Genomic DNA, 21,515 nt, shown 5'->3' with positions numbered 1-21,515 from the left:
GCCTCTGTGTGGAGAATTCCGGTTCGGTGTCATTCAGGGGACAAACTCAAAAACATCCAATGTCTGTTGCTCACAGATTTGCGAATGAAGGTGCTGACAGTACCAGTGCACTGAAACCCACCCTGTGTCTCTTTGTTTTAAGAGCACAGTGTTTGCTGAGTGCTTGGACTGAAGGCTGGGACAAGCAAGGAGTTGAGTGAATGTATACTCTGAGGAATGAGTTCTTTAGTGAGTCCACATCAACTCTGAGTGCTTTGTCTGTCAATCAGTCATTGGATTTCCAAGTAAGCTTAAGCATTTCAGTTAACAAGAGATCAATATCTAGGAGTTATTCCAGAGAAAACCAGCAATTACCTTTATGCATTTATGAAACAGAGGATCTCTGCACAGTTGTGACATGACCATAAAGCAGCTGGAGCAGTTGCCATGGCAACATAGGGTTTGGCGGAGGTGTGACATTAGCCCTGCCCTCTGAGGGGGAGGGAACCTCAGTGAACACAAGATCAGAGTGATACCACCTGCCCACATCTGCCTCTCTCAACACACAGAAAGATATAGACAGACAGACAGACAGATAGACAGATAGATAGACAGATAGATAGATAGATAGATAGATATAACACTAGATAGACAGACGGACAGATAGATAGAACCATCAAAATAATGCTAGATAGACAGACACAGACAGACAGAACGATCAATATAACGCTAGATAGACAGACAGATAGAACGATCAATATAATGCTAGATAGACAGACACAGACAGACAGATAGATAGATAGATAGATAAAACGATCAATATAATGCTAGATAGACAGACAGATAAAATGATCAATATAACGGTATATAGACAGACAGACAGATAGAACGATCAATATAATGCTAGATAGACAGATAGATAGAACGATCAATATAATGCTAGATAGACAGATAGATAGAACGATCAATATAATGCTAGATAGACAGACAGACAGACAGATAGATAGATAGACAGACAGATAGATAGATAGAACGATCAATATAATGCTAGATATACAGACAGATAAAATGATCAATATAATGGTATATAGACAGACAGATAGATAGCACGATCAATATAACGCTAGATAGACACAGACAGACAGAACGATCAATATAATGCTAAATCATACCTGTCAACCCTCCCGTTTTTCCCAGGATTTTCCTGTATTTTACCATTCTATCCCGCTATCATCCTGTTTAAATATTTCCCCATATTTTTAATATTTCTTGGCGGATTTGATATGTTTGCTACATTCGCCTCCGGCAAAACTCCCGTAATTTGTATAGCCCACTGACGGTCACTGGTCCAGATCCAGATTTCAGGCGTAGTGTGACAGGAGCCATCAACTCAATCCTAATTATATGAAAAATACGGTCAAGCGGCTTTGTTACCGGGGAAAACCGCTGTATTTCTGCCATTCCGAAAACGCTACCTGCTGGCTGAGGATGAATTTGCATTTTTCAATAAAGAACATTACAGTTTTTCTCGATTGCTAAAACACTATAACCAGGCTTTTGAACTAAAATTTCAAAACCATAACGCCATTTTTCAAAAAGCACACCCATTTTGCTGCATTTTCGAGGGATAAATGCCATCAGCCTCTCCACAATTGATCGTGTCCTCTGAAAGCACCGCGTCCCTTTCGAACGAAACTGACAGAGTGAAAGACCAAATGGGGAATTGGGTGAGACGTTATGGATTTGTGTTTACTGTTTTGAGAATACGAGGCATAGTTTCAAGAAATGTGTTTAAGCAATCGAGAAAAACCGTAAATCGCGCACAGCAGACTTTGCTCACATCTGGTAAATGCAAGTCTCTTTACATTGAGATTTTAAGATCTTCTTATCTGGACTAAATTTGCATTAATTTAAGGCGGATTGATTCCTAAAAACTATTGATTTAAAAATGCAGGAAAAAGACACCTCTTAAAATGGCCTGTTTTAATCTTGTGACACAAAATCACAGAGGAAAAAAGGCAAAATATTAAGAGGTCATAAACAGCATCTACTTCTGATTTCCTGTTTGCGACAAGAGCATCTGCGCTTCTCATCTGGTGCGTCAGTCTCTTCTGACTTTTACAGAAGGCATCATGTGAATATAATGCTCTCCATCTCATGTCTTCATAAAGAAAGAACCTCTTCACTGTCACAGCCAGATGCTTAAGCTTGCTAAACATGTTACAAGCACTCATCCCACAGTAAAGTATCTATTTAAGAGCTTGGCTTTCATAACACTTTGGTTCAAGCCAGTCAAATAACACAGGCTTTGCAAGAAATGTTTTATGCAATGGTCTAAAAAAAATCTAGCATAGTATAATTTAAAAAAGTGAAAAGTGACGTGACATGTGGCCAAGTATGGCCCCCACCTACAATCCCTGCCGGACTTGAGACTCGAACTCGCACCCTTTGGGTTACGAGTCCGACTCTCTAACCATTAGGCCACGACTTCCCCATTTAAAACATTTCAAAGGAATAGAAATCCAAGCCAAGGTATTGAAATAGATTCCAAAATCAAACAGACTAAATAATAATAATGCAAAAAACACTTATTAAACTCAATTCAGTGGTTGATTGTACATTATAAATCAAATTCATTCAGAATATAATGCTATTGCAAAGTGTTTATGGAGTAAATGTGAGTCAGACCGAGTTGATGGCTGAGGAATTGAGGCAGTGGCTGAGGTGGTTCAGATGAGAAAAAAAAAAAAAGCCTCTCTGAACCTCCTCATATACCTTTAACCTGGACGAGCTGGAAGGGAATCCACACAGTCCACAAAGTTTGCTTTTCACATTCCCTGAACGTCTGTAGAAAAATACACTCGATTCACTGCTTCTTCTTTGCAGTAATGTTCTTGCAGACCCAGTTCATGCCATCCTGAAAGAAGGAAGCACTTTATGTGAAAACCAGTCTCTGATGGGAAGGTCTAAACAAATGAATGGGAAAATAAAAGGCGGCTAATGACTCACCTGAACCCCCTCTCCTGTAAGTGCAGAGCAGGACTGAATTTGCCACATGCGGTCCCGAATGGTGTGCAGGTTCAGTCCCTCTGCGATCTCAGAGGCTGGAGCAGCAGTCAGCAGGTCTTGCTTATTGGCAAAGATCAAAACAGGTACGCCACTAAGTTTCTCCTCATCCAGCAGCTCAGCCAACTCCTGCACACCACATGAACAATTCAAAATAGCTCATTCAAATACTTTCAGCATGCATTTGCTTGAACAAATGCATATCAAATACACGAGTTTCACAATTTGAGTTGAATTACTGAAATAAATGAACTTTTCCACGACATTCTAATTTATTGAGATGCACCTGTATATGCTTACACATTTCTTTGGAGCCATTTAGAGTTTCACTTCAAATCAGTGTGAAATATCAATGCTGCAGTGAATCGTATTAAGCTGGAAAATGCAGCAGGACTGAGACCTGAGAAAGTGTGAAGCCACATAGTCTGAGAAATATCCTGCAGAGGCCTTGGATGGTTTATTCTCTCTCATCTACACACACAAACAAGACAAGTCATGATAAAAACAGATTTGCTATATATACCTGTCCCGTTTCCTCAAACCGCTTCCTGTCTGCACTGTCTATGACATAAATCTGAAAAGCAAAAACATAATGTCAAAAATCATATCATTAAGTAAACAATTATGGGAAATATCTCGTACACAAGAAATATAAATACACTACTGTTCAAACGCTTGGGGTCAGTAGCTTTTTTTAATTAATACTTGCATTAAACTGATCAAAAGTGACAGTATTGCGTTAGCAGCGCAAAAGGTCGTGGGTTCAATTCCCAGGGAACACACATACTGGTAAAAATGTATAGCCTGAATGCACTGTAAGTCGCTTTGGATAAAAGCGTCTGCTAAATGCATAAATGTAAATGTAAAAGACAGCAAAAGAATCTTGAAAAAAAAAATCAGTTTCCACAAAAGTTTTAAGCAGCATGACTGTTTTCAACATTGCTAATAATAAGAAATGATTCTTGAGCATCAAATCAGCTGCTGAAAATTCAGCTTTGCCATCACAGCAATAAATTGCATTTGAACTATATACAATAAAGTAAAAAACAATTATTTAAAATTGTAATAATAATACTGTTTTTTGTTTTTGTTTTTTTTTACTCTTTTTGATCTAATAAATGCAGCCTGGCTAAGGATAAGAGACTTCTTACTTAAAAAAATCGACCCCAAACTTTTGTACAGTAGTGTATATGAAAATAAATTAACTATAAACTGACACTTTGTTCAGTGGTCTGGCTATGCATAACTCATAAACACACATCTCTTAAGAAACACTCACAAGCGCGTCAGTATTTTCAAAGTAGTTTCTCCAGTACGGCCTTATCTTCCTCTGGCCTCCAATGTCCCAGACATTCAGTTTGAAGCCCTGAGACTGCACGCTCTTAATGTTAAAGCCCTGGCAAAACAGAAGAATTAAAAGTAAGCTGTGCTGTGCTAAAGTAAGAGAAAAATAAAAGCAGAAGCACATTGATAATAAACTTATCTACTTTTTACCAGGAAATTTGTAATTTCTGCAAAAGGGAGATAATTTCTAGTAGGTACTTTTTGTGTGCGTTACCTGTGTCGGGGTGATGTGACTAATATCCTCAGAGGCAAGCTGTTTGAGAAGTGTCGTCTTTCCACCATTGTCTAATCCGAGAAGCAGAATGCGTACCTCCTGCTCTGGGGCACTCTTTAGTTTTCTAAGGATTGACAACAAACCCTGGAATAAACATAATATGCTCAGTAACCAGATTTTAAACAAGCCAGTAATGAAACAATAACACTATGAGAAAAAAACTCTTTCTCTCAGTCAAGAAACTTTTATAACAAACTATTAGAAAAGACAAATAAGATAATAATGTTATTCAGTAGGTATGTAAAATAAATAAATAAAAAAGCAATGAAATTGAAAAGTGATTTATGTCAACATTTGGTGAACTATCGCTTTAACACTGGTGTCTATACTTCATATCAGGTATCAAGTACTTATATCAAATATTTTACGCATAGATGTCAGCTGAAAAAGAGGCAGGAGCTCTGGATTTCGGACTGGGTAAAATCATTCCTGCTTAATTATTCGGGAAAATAAGTAGCGGGACAGCAATGAACTACAGTTAAGCCTTAGCGCCGCTGAGCCATCAGGTTTCACTCCTACACAAAACCCGCCACTGCAGCTACTAATCAAGACTAACGTTACACGCCCCCAGTTCCAGTAAATGGCTCGTATTTTCTAAGTTTCTTCAACCCCAATTCATTACAAAATACACAAAGACATGACAAGAGGCAGAAAACTTCTCACCATCTTCCTCCCGGTATTTTCCGAGACGCTGACGAGGGTTACTAGGGGACGTTCAGTGACGTCACGGCTCTCTGTTCGGTCAGGTTTCAAAGTCAATGTCTGTATACGTTAAATCCAGGTGTGACTACATTATAGCTGCATTTCTATTTCTGAGTTAACAACATTTCCACCGTTGTTATTGCACAAAGAAAAACATACTACTCATTTTGTCACTCTATATGTTGTCACAATAGAACCTACCATTAAAGTCTATTATAAGCTTTTACAAATAATAGAATTATGAAACACAAAACAATTCAGAAAACAGCAAATATGTAAAAGGTAAAGTAGAAAAATAATGAATAGACGTTTAATTTGATAATATCAAGCTTGATTATATAGAACACTCTGGCCTGACTGTATACCTTTGTGGTTTTATTGTGTTCACATTGTCTTTCTGATTATCAAATGTTCTATATAATTATACTCAAATTATTGAGAATATTAATACTGTATAATATCATCATAAAATGATAATACTCTATCTATATATATATATATATGTTTTTTTCATACAGTTGATGTAATTGTACCAAACACAGCAATTGTTATTACAGCACTGATCATCAGTGCTACAAAATTAAATTTGCCAAAATGGTTATAAAGTGAGATTTAAAAAAAAAAAAGCAACAACTGCACTGGTTCTACTAAAACAACACATTTTATTTACAGAATCTGTAAATAAATCTGTAAAAATACAAAAACGGCAACCATGGCAAGTCCTTCGACTGATCTCGACAAAAAATATCAGTCCTTCAAAAAGGGACTAAGATTTAAAAACCCTGATTGCCAAAAAACAAAAACAAAATTCCAAACAGCAAAACAATATGTGAGAGGAATATCTGTAGAGAACAATGCTGGTGCTTTCCCTAAAGGCAGAAGATTGACGCTTTTCACTGTCAATATCATCTTACAGTATGTTACAGAGATCATCCATCTGGAATCAACCTGGTGTGAAGTGCCTCACTTCAGGGCTCAGTGGTAACAGGACTGTGAATTCTCAGTCCCTGAACTGAGAGTGAATCTGAAGTTTGGTGTTGGCAGTTACGCACACACAAGTAACAGTATTAACTAATAAAACACTTTCATCATGAAATAAATGTTCATGGAGCTGGTTGTATGGAGGCTTTAACCTTTCTATTTAACATTTGCGACCACAATCTGAAAGTACAAAATCCCATTACATTCTACACCACCCTCCGTCACGTCCTGTAGTAGAACATTATATCTATTATTAAAATGTATAAATGTCTGGTGTAAACATCTCAAATTAAGCTCTCTGCTTTTTCTTGGCTGGTTTGACTGAGGGCATTTCCTCCTCACTGACATCATCATCATCGTCTTCATCTGATATTCCAGACTCTTCATTCTCTGTGGCTGAAGGAGAACTTATTAGCATCATTCATTTTCAAAACAAAAAATAAAAAAGCTATAAATGCAATTTTGTGATATAGAGCTACAGTGTGCTTGTGACAGTGTTTTATTCCTCACCAACTAAATGTAACCCACTGACGGTCACTGGTCCAGATCCAGATTTCAGGCGTAGTGTGACAGGAGCCATCAACTCAAACTCCCCAAGGCTTACCTGAGTAAAAACAGATGTGAAAAATTATTTAAATGTTGGAACACTAATAATGTACAACAGTATAATTAAAGGGGTCATAGGATGCCCATTTTCCACAAGCTGATATGATTCTTTAGGGTCTTAATGAAAAGTCTGTAACATAGTTTGGTTAAAATTTCTCAATGGTAGTGTAACACCATAAAACACCTTTTTTACCCGGTCAAAAACAGCTCTTTTCGACAGGCATCTGAGATCGGCTCGATTTGAGAAAGGGGTAAAGATTTTAGTAGATTAACAAAAAACCACTGAGTGGATTTTTATCATTTTAGGGTGGTTGTGTACACACTGCCAACACACATTTCAATTCAAACAACTTGTAAAAGTGCATGTAGCATTATATGACCCCTTTAAAAAAAAAGCAACTCAGAAAAACGCAGCATTACCATAGGCAGGCAGGAAATGTTGAGATTAGCTACAGGCACCGATATTTTCTTTCCTTGGTGATTCATAGCAGTCACTTCCACCACGTTATTCTCCTGTTTGGCACCGTCACCTAGACAAATCTAATGGTTTGAGAGAAAGGTAGAGTTATGCGTTTAAAAACACAGGTCATCAAGCTCTCAGATTCAAACTCATGATGAAATGGAAGCTGCGACAGATCTTTTCTTCCATATTGTAACATACATCAGAAAAGAAAAAATGGACTTGGTTCTATTAATCGGTTGTTCACTGGATTTCGAGATGTGTGCACTGCGCTCAAAAGTGGAGGCAGATGAGTTTAAGATGCAGACACATCTACCATGGTTCTGCTAATTTTTGCATGCAAAATCCAGTCATTTCAATAGGAATCAATTTAATCTAGAATTTCACATAAGAGCAAAAGAATTCTCCATGCATATTTTGCAACAAATTCAAGTTGGTCACATGGATTCACCGCTTTGACCGACAGAAAGCGCTTTGGTATCAAAGGGACTTCGGTGTGAGCTGTGCTTCATTTGTCTACACTATGGACAATAGACAATTAATCTTTTTTGCCTGCCAAATTTTGGTAATCTGAACACATCTTAAATGATTGGAGAAGTCCTCTATACATCACGAGAGAAGTCTGTCATTTCACCACAGTTACAACATTTTAATTAAACATTAAGAGGTCAAAATGAAAATAAATAAATACACATACGCACAGATGAAATGTTCTTAAGATCTACAACATGCATTTAGAAAATAGGGTGAAGTTTTTATTTCTACTGTAAAAGTATGAATCAGCCAGAAATTAAAATCTATTATCATTTACTCACCTTCATATTAAACCCAAATTATTATCATTATTTCTATAGAGCACTTCAGTCACCATTCACTAGCACTGCATAGAAAAAGTGCACCCACACAGAGCCATTCAGGTTTGGAACAACACAGGCAGACTGTTCTTGTCTTGTGATAAAATAGTCTACGAACCGTCCTAAGCTCGAGAAAATGTTCCACATCTTCATCTTCATCTTCATCTGCTTGAAATGTGTAGAATGGAATTTCAGAAGACAACTCACAACCTAAAGGAATCCAAAATCACAATATTAAATAGGTATATTTAATTTAAATGCATAAATTAATGTAATTACTGAAAACGAACATGTTTGAACTACATCTTGATGCACAGTAACCCAGGGTTCTTTTGATGAACGTTAAACATCACTGGCTACAATTATTAGAGAAAATTCTGACAATAGCCATTGTCCCACGTGTGTGAACAAATGTATGTTACAATCAATGCATGCTGCGCGTCACTGTTGATCTTACTGAACACATAGCTTTCCAATCGCGAGCGCGAGTCCACTCCACTGTCTGAGACTTCGTCCTCCACAAACGACATAATCGCTCAAATGTTACTAATATCACTTCAATACAGGATATGATATCCACAGTGCAGGAAACGTTTTCAAAACACGTGACGGGTACACGAAAAACGTCGCAGGGACCATGACGTCATCAACATGGACACGGAAGCGGGTCCATATTTTTTTCTAATTTGCTATATTATCCGAAAGATTCTGTTTAATGTTGATTGTAACTTAAATTACTTTTTCTTCTTCTTAAATATATATGTATACAAATATATATATAAATTTTTCTTCATATAGAAACTGTATCAGCATCTCATAAATTTTAACTTTATGTTCCAGGACTATTAATTCCGTATACTAGAAAGCAATAAAATTTTGATTGTTATAGAATGTTAAAAACTGAAACTATTTAAACCACTTGCAAAGTTTTCAAGAAACCATGTCAGAAATAAGAGGGTTTGCCGGGTTAGTCACTGTGGCCCTAGAAAGCATTTTTCATTCTACTCACTAACGACAGATTTTTTTCTATGTAACATTTTAATTACATCTTAATTACATACAACCCTTACAGAAATTACAACTATATTACATATACATAATCATAATTACATCAAAGTACAGAAAGGTCTTCATTGTTTTAAATATATGCAGTGTATATGACCTTTAAAAAAAAGAAAAGAAAAGAAAAGCCCTTGACATTGGATGTGATAAACCAAAATAAAATAATCCAAGTAAGAAGCCATATAGAGATAAACAATAGCAATTTTTTTTGCGTACAAATTTCCCTTAAATGGGGTCGAAAAAATGTCAAAACTGTTGGCCCATCACATGCACAAAATTATTTACATTTTTCTTAAACTCAGGAAGAAAAGTTACTCTTTAACATTTTAACATTACATATGAGAATCTGCAGGAGCCTTTTGTGCTCATTTAGTTTTTCAGAATATAGCACAACAATACAGAAGAATAATAATATCAGTAATTTTGGTTAAAAAAAGGGAGTACAGAATAAACAGTTTCTATTGTACCTACATTCTGGAAACAGTCCTGACATTGAAGAGTTGACTTCAGAAAAACCCAACTTCAAATGTAGGGGTTTTAAATACATTAAAGAGGCAGACTGTCGTTAAAAACAGGCAAATGTTGTTATTCTCCTCAGGCAAAAGAAAAAAAGGATCTCAGGTATTTTAAAGATAATCCACTAATGTACCTTCATTTATTTTCAGTTTTCACTCTAATTAGAGACAGGGCACTGGTCTTGAGCTTTACTTTACAAATTGTATGGTTTTATTTATTTTTATTATTATTATTTTCTTGTAAACACAAGCATCTCAGAATTATGATGTAACCACGTTTCACCTCAGAAATGTATAATTTACCACTTTAAACAAAGGCATCAGTATAGGAAAGTACTTTTCATTACCCTCAGATATATTCCAGAGGAGGGCAAGAGCCAAAAGGCATTTTTGTACAAAATGAAAAAATTTATCGTTAAAAGATACACATGCTAAAGACTTAGACAAAACTATTCCATGCGGTCTTAAAGACAACAGACTTTATGGTTTAACTGTATTTACTTCTGCTTGCTCAAAGTTCAATTTCATTTTTTTCTTTTCTAAATAATACCCAAACAGCATCCGAAACCTCAAAGGATAGCTTTAACCTGCTGTATTCTCCATACGAGAGCTCACAGACACTGTTTGAACCTGGAAGATGGCAGAATTTATTACAATGTCCTGGAAAGCAATATCACAAACCCTGCCTGTTATGAATTCCTTCTAGATTATTGCTTTGAACACTGTAAAGCACTGAAATGAACTATTAAAAACAGTGAAATGAAAATATCTCTTACCAAATAATGGGAAGTTTTTAGTCTGGAGAATGTAGACGTTAACTTAAACATGCACATATGCTGAACACAAACTGCGACTCAGCCACATCTAAGAGATTTAGTGGGTTCAATGGCACTCGGCCAACTCAAGCAATCGGTCCACCAGAAAAAACAAGTAACTTGTGCGTCCTGAATTACTCTTGCAGACTCACTTCAATTCTTTTTCCATTTCTCACTCACCCTGAACACACCAATGTGTGCGTATGGGCACACTCACTTTCAAACTCTTGAGCTTCCACTACACACTGGCAAAGTAAATGAACAGCACCTACATTTCTAGAAGTGCAGTCGGCATATGATGTGAATGAAGCAACCGTTGCTATTACAAAACGTGATAGTTACATGAACAGGTAGCGCGTTGGGGCCAAAGCTTTGTGCACTTTCTGGGTGGCTCCTTCTGTATGATTTTTCTTCTTGGCGACTCAGATTCACAAACTCCTCCCCATTATAATAACGTCTTTTGGGAATCCCTCCATTTTGGCCACTTCAAAGCAACCCAGTTTGCTATAAAAGTCCAACATCCTTTTGTCCATCTGCCGGACCTCACAGAAAGCACCATGCGAACCTGACAACCGAGGAGGAAAAGATGTGTTTATGAAACGAGGCATTCAAACAAATCACTGCAGCTTTTTATGTCCTCTAACATGTCAACATAACTATAAACATTTTTGTGCTTACTAAAGTTAAAATGTGGTAAGAGGGGGAAGACCACGGAGATTAAAAGCAGCTTTAATGTACAATGTATTTAAGTAATTACTGGTTAATAACAATGTTAGTACTATAGCAATTAATAACAGTATCATAAAAATAAAGTGCACATGCCACACAACCTAACTTTACCTACCATTAGCTTTCAGTGATGAGAGGAGACATCCCATCATGCTTTTGGCAACACTGGGGTCAGTAACCTTTGCGTGAATGTCCACTTTAATGAGTGATGGGAAGTTACTGAGGAATGATTCTGGTAAGCCTTCCTCCTCCTCCTCCTCATGGAAACTTAGCATCATTTTCTATAGGGAAAAGATTGTTAAAATTTCTAAGGCCTCTAAATTATCAACATGATCAAATTTTATTTTTATTTTTTTGGTTTTGTATAAATAAAAGTATAATTTCATATGTCAGGCTTTTAAAGGGGTCATGAACTGAGAAATCTAATTTCCCTTGATCTCTTGACATCTAACGGGTCAATGTACTATAAAAACATCCTGTAAGTTTCAAAACTTTCTCGTTAATTTAAAAACAGCTTTTATTGAAACCAAGCTCAGAAAACGACTCGTTTTGGAATGTGCCACTTTTTAACACCTGCTTCTACATCACTGCCTCTTTAGCCCCGCCCACTGATACACGCTTGTAGTAGGAGAGGAAATACTAGAGAGACGTGAACACAGGATTACTCCATCAACAGAACCATACAGATGACATTACCAGATTACAAGACACTGTGTAGTGTAAGTTGTGAAAAGTAGTTTTTGAATTGCCTTCCTTGTGATCCTAACATATCTAGATCAGACGGGAGCGCTGTTGCGTCATGTCGCGAATCCTTATCTCTTTCAGGTCAGAAGTGGCGTGAATGCTTGTATGTCAGAAATAGAGCAGGACATCAGTTTACTGTCGGAGATTTGTTGTGTCAATCCGTGCCGCATCCAGTGTAGACAGAATTGCAGATTATAATGGGTTCTGTTGTCTTTAGCAGCGCTGCGTCGCTCATGTCCGGTGTAAATTAGCAAAGAGCTCCACATCGCGTCAGTGAAACATTGTTTGTTTGTTTGCTTTACTTTGCTACAGATTAATTTTTAAACAAGACAGTATGATACAGGCTTAGAAAGTAAACGATGATGCAGCGCTGAGTTTAACTAGAGTGGATCCAACAGTAATGTCGCAACACAGAAGTGTGAGTATTGAGTAAACGTGCTTTTACCACATTGCATTGTCTGTTCTAGACCATTTGATATATATTGAGTATTTATAAATTTTTAACCTAAATGACCCATGTTGTTTTCAGAGTGCTTCACAGCAACGTCCATCTGTTATTTTAATAAGCGAAACTGTTAGCCAATAATAGCAGTGGCTGTTTACTTGCGAGTCTTGAATGCTCCCTGCCTATAAAACACTGTTCTGCAGAGAGGCTCAAAAACAGGATAGAAAGTAGCTTATTACTACTAAATTATGATGTTCTTTTGATGTAAAACCACACTAACATTATAAGTGAACCTCAGAGAACATTATAAACTAATAAAAAAAAATGCAGTTCATTTTAAGAATGAGTTTGTTTGAGAAGACATGACATACTAACCTCAGCCTCTGACAGGTCCTTCTCTGTGTCTGGCTTGTTGTACTTCTCCTGCATGAATGGAATCCAACTCATCTTGCATTTCTTCACAAAAGGTTTGACATCCATAGTGCCCAGAGCATAACCACAAATACCTTCCTCATCCTCAAGCACAAAGCCATAGTCTGGGCTGAGCGTCAGGAAACCTCCCACTAACCTGCAATGAGGAAGATAATGGAAAACGTTCACGTTATTAATCAAGCACGTATAATACATTAATGTGACTAACTAAAGTGGAAGTTCAAACCACACCTGTCTCCAATAAGGTCCGGTGACTCATCTGAGAAAAAGATGCCTTCACAGCCCTCAGTGAACATCTCTTTGCAGATCTTGTAGACGGAAGACTGAGGACAGACAGTGAGAAAGTTGCAGTATGTGAAGGCATCTGACAGCTCTGATTCCACAAAGTGCGAGCCCTCTAAGGACTAACAGGTGGACCAGACTGCTGTTTCAGCAGAATGCTTCAGATGTGTTGCAAATAAACCTAAAAGCACAGCTTAAACTGGGACACCTCAGCTGGGAATACAAGCAGCCAATTGCAACGTTTTATTTAGAGCATCAACAGAGTTTTCATACTACAGACAGCTTGCCAAAGAAAAGCCATGTCCTCAACAAGTACAAAATTAACATCTGTACAGCTGTGCACAGGTTACAACTTAGCTTAGTTGCAATGTAAATGGACACTAAGTTACAAATTATGCACTACTAAGTCTTTGTATTGCACCATTAAACTTATTTGAAATGCAACTCTATAAACAGCAGATTGATTGAATTGCATCAATAATGCAATGCTCATACTTTACCCGATTTACTTTAATCCTTTAGACATATATGATGTTGACATTTTTTTACACTTATTAACATTTTAAAAAGAGTGAACTTTATGTAAATAAATGACTTATTAGATGCTCTTCAACACAAACCGAATTATTTGTATCAGTATTTATTGCTCCTTATTAATTTCAAATACGGTTTCTGAATGTTATTTATATTCATTATTTACATATATGCTATTTGCAAAATGCCTACTGTAGAAACTTAATTTTTAATTAGTTACATGAGGCAAAAGGATCAACCTTAACAATATAAACTGAAAATCACCACATTTCTACACAACTACTGCTTAAGAATTTGAAAGCTGTTTTTGGATCATTGATGGTAAATGCCATATTATACGACTATGCAATTATTTTATGGAAAGCTTACAAACAACTAGCTACATTCTGCCTTAAGAACAAATAGTGCAACCAAGTTACAGTACAGGAGGTAGTTACAAACTAGCTAGTTACATGTCCCTAGAATGGACTTTACTTTTTTAAGAACTTACAAATGGCTGATGCAACCCTAACCTGGTGACTAGTATTTCATAAAATTGCATACACAAAATTTTTGAAAATATAAAACGGCTGATATCAGTGGTTAGATGCCCAGCCAAAACCTACCTCATCTTTGGGAAAGTAAGGCCTTATAGTATAGATTTTGGAAGTTGGCATTGGTGGTGGTGGCTGGTAGAAAAGATCATTTGCCCCATCAATTGGCAACAGTCTCTGTGAAGACCAAAGCAAAAGTATTGTACAGTTTAGAATTTCTCTAGGTTTGACCATGTGACTGCACTGCTACTGAAACTTTAGCTTCCGTTTACCTGCTCTAGCTGAACTGACCTCACACAATGGAGCTGAACAAGAATGTGCCTAATATCGGCATGGAAATAAACTGCTTCACAAGTGAAATGGCTCCTATGTTGGTCAGTGTACAGCAAGAGCACGTAAACATTATACATAAGATATGCACCAATGAAAATCATTTCCACCTTTTTTTTCTGAGAAAAAACAAAATGAAACAAAATTGCGCAGGCTTGGTCTGAGAAAGGCTTAACTGGCTAAAGGAGATGCTCCTTTCCCGCTCTTTTTCGCTGCGCAAGAACTTCCTGTAGAGAAAAGGATGAAGCTGGCGCGCAAAGCAAAACTCCATGACCAAATATTTCCAGATTAAAACATTTTTCTTGACAGACTATTTAAAATATATTCAATTTTGACTATTTAAGACCATTTAAACTGAATCATTCTGAGATGTTAAGTATGCAGAGGTTATGAATTAGTAATAATTTGTTCATGGAGCTTTGAGCAGGCTCGCAGTTGCAAGCGCAGTGTTGTGGACGCAGGCGCAGACAAAATGTGGTGATAATTTTTGCGCTGTTTCCTGCAAAGAAACAAGATGTCATAAAATAAAACCTAGCCATGCCGCGCTGTCGCAAGCGCAGAGGGAAAAGCAGCATCTCATTTGGACAGTTGCTGAAAGAAATCCAAATGTATGCTGGGTTAGAAAACACCATCACCCCAAACACTGGATCTGACAGTAACCATTTGACCCATTTCAATTTACACTTCAGAAAAAAAGCCTAAGTGGCTCTCAACACCCCATCGTTTTTCTATGCAGCTGCTGACAGCTCACCTTAAACAGACCAACCCGTAGCGTTTTGCAACCATACCAACATCTAAAACAAACGAAAATATATCTTCGTGAAACATTTTTCTGGTAATTCAATATTGGATACCTGGAACTCTCCTGCTAGACCGCCCCTAAAGGCCCAGGGCTCTTGGTCGCCACTTAAGAACTGTGCTGACGACTGACTACGACACCCTGTTGAGATCAGATCCAAGCGGAGAACATTATGTGAGGGGCTTTCTGGCATAATGAGGGGGAAGGGGTATAGGGTAGAGGTGTCTTATTTCCAAATAACTTCATTGAAAATAAATGTAGATACTACAATCATGGAACACACCTCAAGATTAACAACAGTGAAAACTGCAGATATCTTCTGCCTAGGGCTCAAGCAGCTTAAGCTTACAATGACAGAGGGCTTACACTGACTACAATGCCGGATTTGGGCGCATTACTGAAACGATTCATTTTTCACATAATTCTTAAGCATTTAGAATTAAGTACGATTTGTGATGCAATCTAGGATGAGGTACTAAAGCACTAGCTCTTCAACTAAATAATGCTGCTAGTCTGTTTTGAAGAAATGAGACATTTAAGAATTATTGGCTCTATCACTTTTCCTAAATTTTAGACTGCTTGTTTGGTGATTTTGTTAGTTATACATCATCAGTTTGCTCGCTGGTACTAAATAAGCTTCAGCTGTTTAAGCCCTCTGAATTCTAACTTGAATCTGAAGTCACATTTAGACCTATCTGCCTTGTCACATGACTATCAAGCGTTCTTCATCGGCCACCACCGTGGACAATTTCTTTGATCGATTAAAAATTCATATCATATAATCTTACATGATCGATGGAACAGATCTGGACCCTTCTTGGGCAAGTTACAAAATAAAAAACTCTAATTCAAAAGTCTGCAACAACTGAATCTTTCCAGTCACTACGCCTGCTTGCTCCTGCAGCAGATAACTAAGACAAAATTGGGTGCTTTTCATTGCTCTTAAGCAGACACAAGCTCTATAGTGCAATTGGAATCCATTCGTTTCTAAACAACAGTACCAATGTGAGGGGATGAGGACTCAGCGTCATGTAACAAGACAAATGCAGCGCAGATCCAGGAGACAAAGTTCTCCTGTTTTTTAATCAATTTGATCATACTTAAACACATCCTGTGGTGAAATGGCAGGACACATAACACACCATCTGAGGGGAATTTTACCACTTCCTTTCCTTTTCCATTTTAATATTTTAATTTATCCAGAAAATTATTCTCTGTATAACTTGTTAACGGAATAGTTTTACTATGGAGGTGTGTTTAGATGACTGAGGTAAGGGTATTACTTTTCCCCTAAGTTGGTGTGGTTTTTTGCTGGTCCATTTCAATTGGGCCTACTGATAGAAACAAAAACCATGTTAGAGCTGCCAGAGAAAAGAATTGGGGGGTTAACAACTAACACTTGAGCTATCGCAGTGCAAATGTGACTTCATCCAAAACCTTTCCTTTCCTGAGACACTGAAAAAAATAATTTGGACACATAATGAAAAACAAAATATATCCATAAAACCCCAAAAAGAAAACCGATAATCGCAGCACTGTGCATACATCGGGCACTGTCCATCCAATTGCAGTACAAACTTGTGCTGAGGATTCTTCCATCTGTACATAATGAAGGGAAAAGATAATAAAAGAGCTCATTAGTAACTGATCTCAGCACAACAGCAGTGAGCCGCTGACTGAATGCCATCTGCACTGCTTTGGACAGTGTAGAAATGCTGGCTGGCCTGGCTGAAAACTCACTGGGATTTGGACTGTCCATGCAAACAGAGGCTGAAAAGCATATTGAGAGGAGACAGTCCACACAAAAAACTAATAAATCAACATTAAAAGAACAGTTAAATCAACATCACATTTGTCTTCTCCAATAAAGAGAAGCCTTTATGGGTGTTCTAAGAAAACAAGTCAAACGTTTGATTCAGATTCTATAAAACACCCTCATTAGTGCGGCATATTATAGACTTGATTTTCCCCTCTATCAGCTAATGACAACTTAGATGTGGCATGCCAGTTTTGGTTGCTGCCTGCTGTGTTGCTTTGTTATAAAGCTGGACAGAAACCTGTGAATGAAATGTGGTTACCAAGGTAACCCAGGCCATGCTGGTGCTATAATTACACAACCAACTTCCAACAAAAACCTCATTTAGAGCAGAATCCATTACTCTAACTGTACTGTAGTGATGCCCAGAAGCTATATGGATAACAAACATGGGCATTCTCAGTAAGTGACAGGTCTCTCAATAAAATCATCATAAATAAAAGGGTTGGCTAATGACCCAAGTGCTTCGATAAGAGACTCTTCAGTTTGCTGACTGCACAAATGTATTTAGGATCATGAGAACTGTGTACAGTTCACTGGAATGTAATGTCAAGTGTTTTCTGACCAGACCAGACCAGTTCAGTTAGAGTAAAGAATACGCTGAGGTTGTTTGTGGAGTAACTTCCTATAATGCTCATAATCAGCATATATGGTAAAAGAAAATCCAACATATATAAAGCAATCATTCATGATGCACCAGAATAGCCTTACATAGGCTTGCTTTCTAAGATCGCATGCGCGGCGCGCTAGGGCGTAAAGGGCCTATTTTCCTTCACGATCACACCCTTGATCGAAAGAGATTGCAACAGATGTTGCCAAGTTAACGCGCATTGATACTGAATGCACAGCAAGCAGCAGGACCCACCCTGGCAACTGTGACCACAGCCGTCCAATTCATTCTACCTGATCGAGTGGCCTGAAGGAGAGGCACTGGCTAGCAATGAGGACAGCATCCAGTCAGTAGAGGAAAACAGTATATACATAGTACGTGAAAATAAGTAAGAAAAAGAGAGTGTACACTAGACTGAATTTCCATAAATGGCAGGCTTGGCCCAAGAAATTTCAGTAGCGCATGTGGAAGCTGTTCATACTGTGAGTGAGAACTAAGGTCTTACAGTCGAGTAGAAAAGTGTTAATTTACTCTCTCAAGTCTAAAAATATGCTCTGCCATCTGTTAAGAAAGGCATTTTGAACACCTGAAATCTTAATGACACTATACAACGGCGCAATGCATGAAGTGTAGATGTGAATGTTTTATAAACTGATGACTATTGAAATGAGTGCTCATTGTTTTTGGATTCTACTGAATAACGGTCCAAGTATTTCATGGGTTCAGTGTGGTTAAAAAGCCTTGAGAAGCAGTAAAGAGATGTCGCCATACCTACCTAACCACTGAACAAATGATTTCAACATTGAGATGATACTCTTTATATCCCAGATATAGGGATACAGGTCATAAAGAATGGTCCTGTTGACTGAGTTGGAGAGTCTGGTGAACATCTGGATCACGGAGCAGCACATCTCCTCAAATATTTCCGCTCTGGATTGCCATTCAGCTACCTATGTGAAACATATGAATACCATCTTTATCATAACCACACTATCAAATGCCTGCTGCTTCAAAACAGCTCAGCAACAACTGCTAAAAATGTGTAATTACCCACAAAGTGAGTATTTTGTTCTTATCATAAAGGCACCACCATGTGGTGAAAATAATCACAGCATTTCCACCATTTTGTGGAATCAACCAACTCAAAAGAATGATTATCTCACAAATCAGACAAGGGTGTTTTACCCTACACAAGAGCAATATTTAACCTATTAAATACTTTAGTCTGAAGCAGCAATTAAAATAAAAGTACATTAATTCTAGGAATTTCCAGGAATTGATGAATCTTAATATTATATTTATCTCCATGACTTTCTGGACTAGAAAAACACAATTTTTAAAAGTTTCTCATGACCATGGAAGTAAAGAGTTTTTGTTCAGCCTGATGTGAAAAGATACCTAGTTGTATAAAAGTACTACATATTGATCAGATTCATCAAAACCTTGTTTTTAAATATGACATTTCTCACCTTCTCTGGATCCTTTGCTTTGGAGTTAACACTGACATAATTGCTATTGGCTCTCAACCAGTTAAACTCTTTCAGCATCTGTACTGCTTTAGGACCGTGTTCGTACGGCAGGTAGAAGAGTTCAGCTAGCAGGATCAAATCCTCCAGAGTAAGTGGCTCAGCAGTAAACAGTGGCTTCTCATTGAGGCCTGGAACAAACACTTCCTTAATGAGCTGATCATCAGTCTGCATCGGTGCAATGTCGCTGCCTGAATCCTCTTGAATGGACATCTCTGGGGACTTGGACTCTGTCAGGCTCTCTTTGTCTGTGTCCATGGGCTTGAGATCTTCTGTCATTTTAGCCTTGACAATCTCTGTGAGGATCTGGTTGACATTTTTAGTGTCCTCCACCTCGTCGTGTTTCTCTACGACCATCTCCATGGGTTCTTCATCAGACTCCTTCTTCTCCACCTCCACCTCCTCTTCTTTGCCGAGCACATGCGGTTCATCACTAAGGGGCACAGCTGGACTCATGATGGGCTGTTGGAAGACTGTAGTCACTGTAGTGGAAATGCCCAGACTGGGTGCAGTGAGCACAGGAACATCTATAGAAGTGATTTTAGTTCCACTGTGAGGAACCTGCCGACCTGCAACAGAGAAAGAAAGATTAAGAAACAAAGGTTAAGATAATGATACCAAATTCAAAACATACACGATCATCTTACAAAATATCACACAAAGAAGAAATAGTTACTGTTGTACTGATGAGGCACTCCAAACTCGCTCAGCCACTCAGTGAGAGCCAGCTTGAGCGCGATCTGCGGGCTGTAGAGGATGTCTGTTTCGAGCTCCTCATCACTGCCCTCATTTTCCAGCTTTATCTGGATGGACACAGTGCTGTCTTCACTGTCCGCTAAACACAAAAACAAGAAGCTATGAAGCTACAACCAAACAAGATTAAATACACAAATATGATATAATGTTGTCAATCTTGATCAAAAATATGAGCACTTCGTAAAAAAACAGCACTCTGCCATAACTTTTTTTGTAGAACATCAAATAATAAAGTACAATTCATAAGGAAAAATCCATATCTGAATATTAGCTGTTCTAGGAATATAAATCAGTGTCAAAATATTAGCGTTTTTTTAAAGAGTCAGTAAGAAACAGAAATTGCAATTGTCTTTTCTATTGTGAAGTACATCCGAGTGAGACGGCTTCTCAAATGAGAAAAAAAAAAGTCTCATTCGATTGGATCATTGTCATTTGCTAATTGCTGTGATCTCATGAGAGTGACAGGATGGATTATTGCCCAGCTCTTTCAACTATGTCCACGTTTTGGATTACAGATTATGAGGGCACATGAATAAAAAAATAAATAAGATCTGCATATATATATATATATATATATATATTTTATAATTTATAACTTATTTTTTGTCCTTACAATGAAAGTATATCGGAACCGAAAATGTTCGAAGATATTCTTATGTTCACCAGAAAAAAGAATAACGTGAGGGTGAGTAAATGACAGCATTTTCATTTTTCAGTGAACTTACCTTTTAAGAGGTATGCTAATTTTTATACATAAACATTATAAAAACAATGTTTCCATAAAGACATACTTACTCATGACAACATCTTTTCTCACTCCATTCATGTTAGACTTATACCACGTGGCTAACGTGTGAATGGCCACAAAATTAGACTCAAATTCACAGTTGGGGTTGGTGAGGACTCCCTTCAGCCGAGGGATGAGTTCTGTGGACCTGCCTTTATAAGGCCCCAAGAAAAGTCTCTTCTGATCGTAGTCATTAGCATGAATATTGTCCCAGATGACAGGAGCTCTCCTCAGTATCTTTGTGACTTCTTCAATAGATTCAACACTTATGTCTTTAGAAACTACCTTGGGACCTGTCAAACATGTAAAAGCATTTATAAAATCCACAGATATGATTTTTTTTTTAGGTTAAACACTCAAAAACAATACTAGCGATTACAATAGCATGTATAGACTTGTCTAAAAGTGTCAATACCAGAAACAGATTTATTGCCAAGTATGCTTCTACACCTTGTGTCTTGGGCAGCTTCCAGTACACAGAAAAGTATTATCTATCTATCTATACATTATATATATATATATATATATATATAT

At 37.5% G+C, this 21,515-nt stretch overlaps 3 protein-coding genes across 4 annotated transcripts; all 3 read right to left on the bottom strand.

The window, feature by feature from the left end:
- Window positions 1–2,451: 2,451 nt before the first annotated feature.
- Window positions 2,452–5,390, bottom strand: LOC107733731 (ADP-ribosylation factor-like protein 3). Of its 2 annotated transcripts, none has more exons than XM_016545491.1 (6): window positions 5,032–5,390; window positions 4,604–4,727; window positions 4,325–4,441; window positions 3,569–3,619; window positions 2,989–3,174; window positions 2,452–2,896 (listed from the first exon to the last, which is right to left on the bottom strand). In XM_016545491.1, exons 1-6 carry the CDS (start codon window positions 5,088–5,090, stop codon window positions 2,846–2,848), a joined length of 588 nt encoding a protein of 195 aa, XP_016400977.1. In that variant the 5' UTR covers window positions 5,091–5,390; the 3' UTR covers window positions 2,452–2,845. The 2 variants fall into 2 exon arrangements, with proteins under 2 accessions (XP_016400977.1, XP_016400978.1); XM_016545492.1 differs by having other exon boundaries at window positions 4,604–4,747; window positions 5,327–5,390.
- A 620-nt stretch (window positions 5,391–6,010) lies between these two features.
- LOC107733732 (nucleoplasmin-like protein NO29) lies at window positions 6,011–8,914 on the bottom strand. Its single transcript, XM_016545493.1, has 5 exons — window positions 8,724–8,914; window positions 8,385–8,476; window positions 7,373–7,492; window positions 6,857–6,950; window positions 6,011–6,742 (listed from the first exon to the last, which is right to left on the bottom strand). The coding sequence occupies exons 1-5, from the start codon at window positions 8,794–8,796 to the stop codon at window positions 6,636–6,638; spliced, it is 486 nt and encodes a 161-aa protein (XP_016400979.1). The 5' UTR covers window positions 8,797–8,914; the 3' UTR covers window positions 6,011–6,635.
- A 1,904-nt stretch (window positions 8,915–10,818) lies between these two features.
- Window positions 10,819–21,278, bottom strand: LOC107733669 (protein O-GlcNAcase-like; the record flags this gene model as incomplete). Its single annotated transcript, XM_016545399.1, has 11 exons — window positions 10,819–11,223; window positions 11,503–11,668; window positions 12,952–13,144; window positions 13,240–13,331; window positions 14,430–14,534; window positions 15,542–15,627; window positions 17,032–17,085; window positions 18,688–18,862; window positions 19,382–20,007; window positions 20,115–20,273; window positions 20,990–21,278. Coding segments are annotated over 11 exons (2,082 nt in total), but the record flags the coding sequence as incomplete, so codon positions are not given.
- Between the last annotated feature and the right edge of the window lie 237 nt (window positions 21,279–21,515).

Source organism: Sinocyclocheilus rhinocerous, unplaced genomic scaffold (genome assembly GCF_001515625.1).
Source record: "Sinocyclocheilus rhinocerous isolate Xijiao unplaced genomic scaffold, SAMN03320098_v1.1 scaffold789, whole genome shotgun sequence".
NCBI lineage: Eukaryota > Metazoa > Chordata > Actinopteri > Cypriniformes > Cyprinidae > Sinocyclocheilus > Sinocyclocheilus rhinocerous.
The sequence above is the reverse complement of the archived record's forward strand: the minus strand, read 5'-3'. Positions and strand labels throughout refer to the sequence as shown.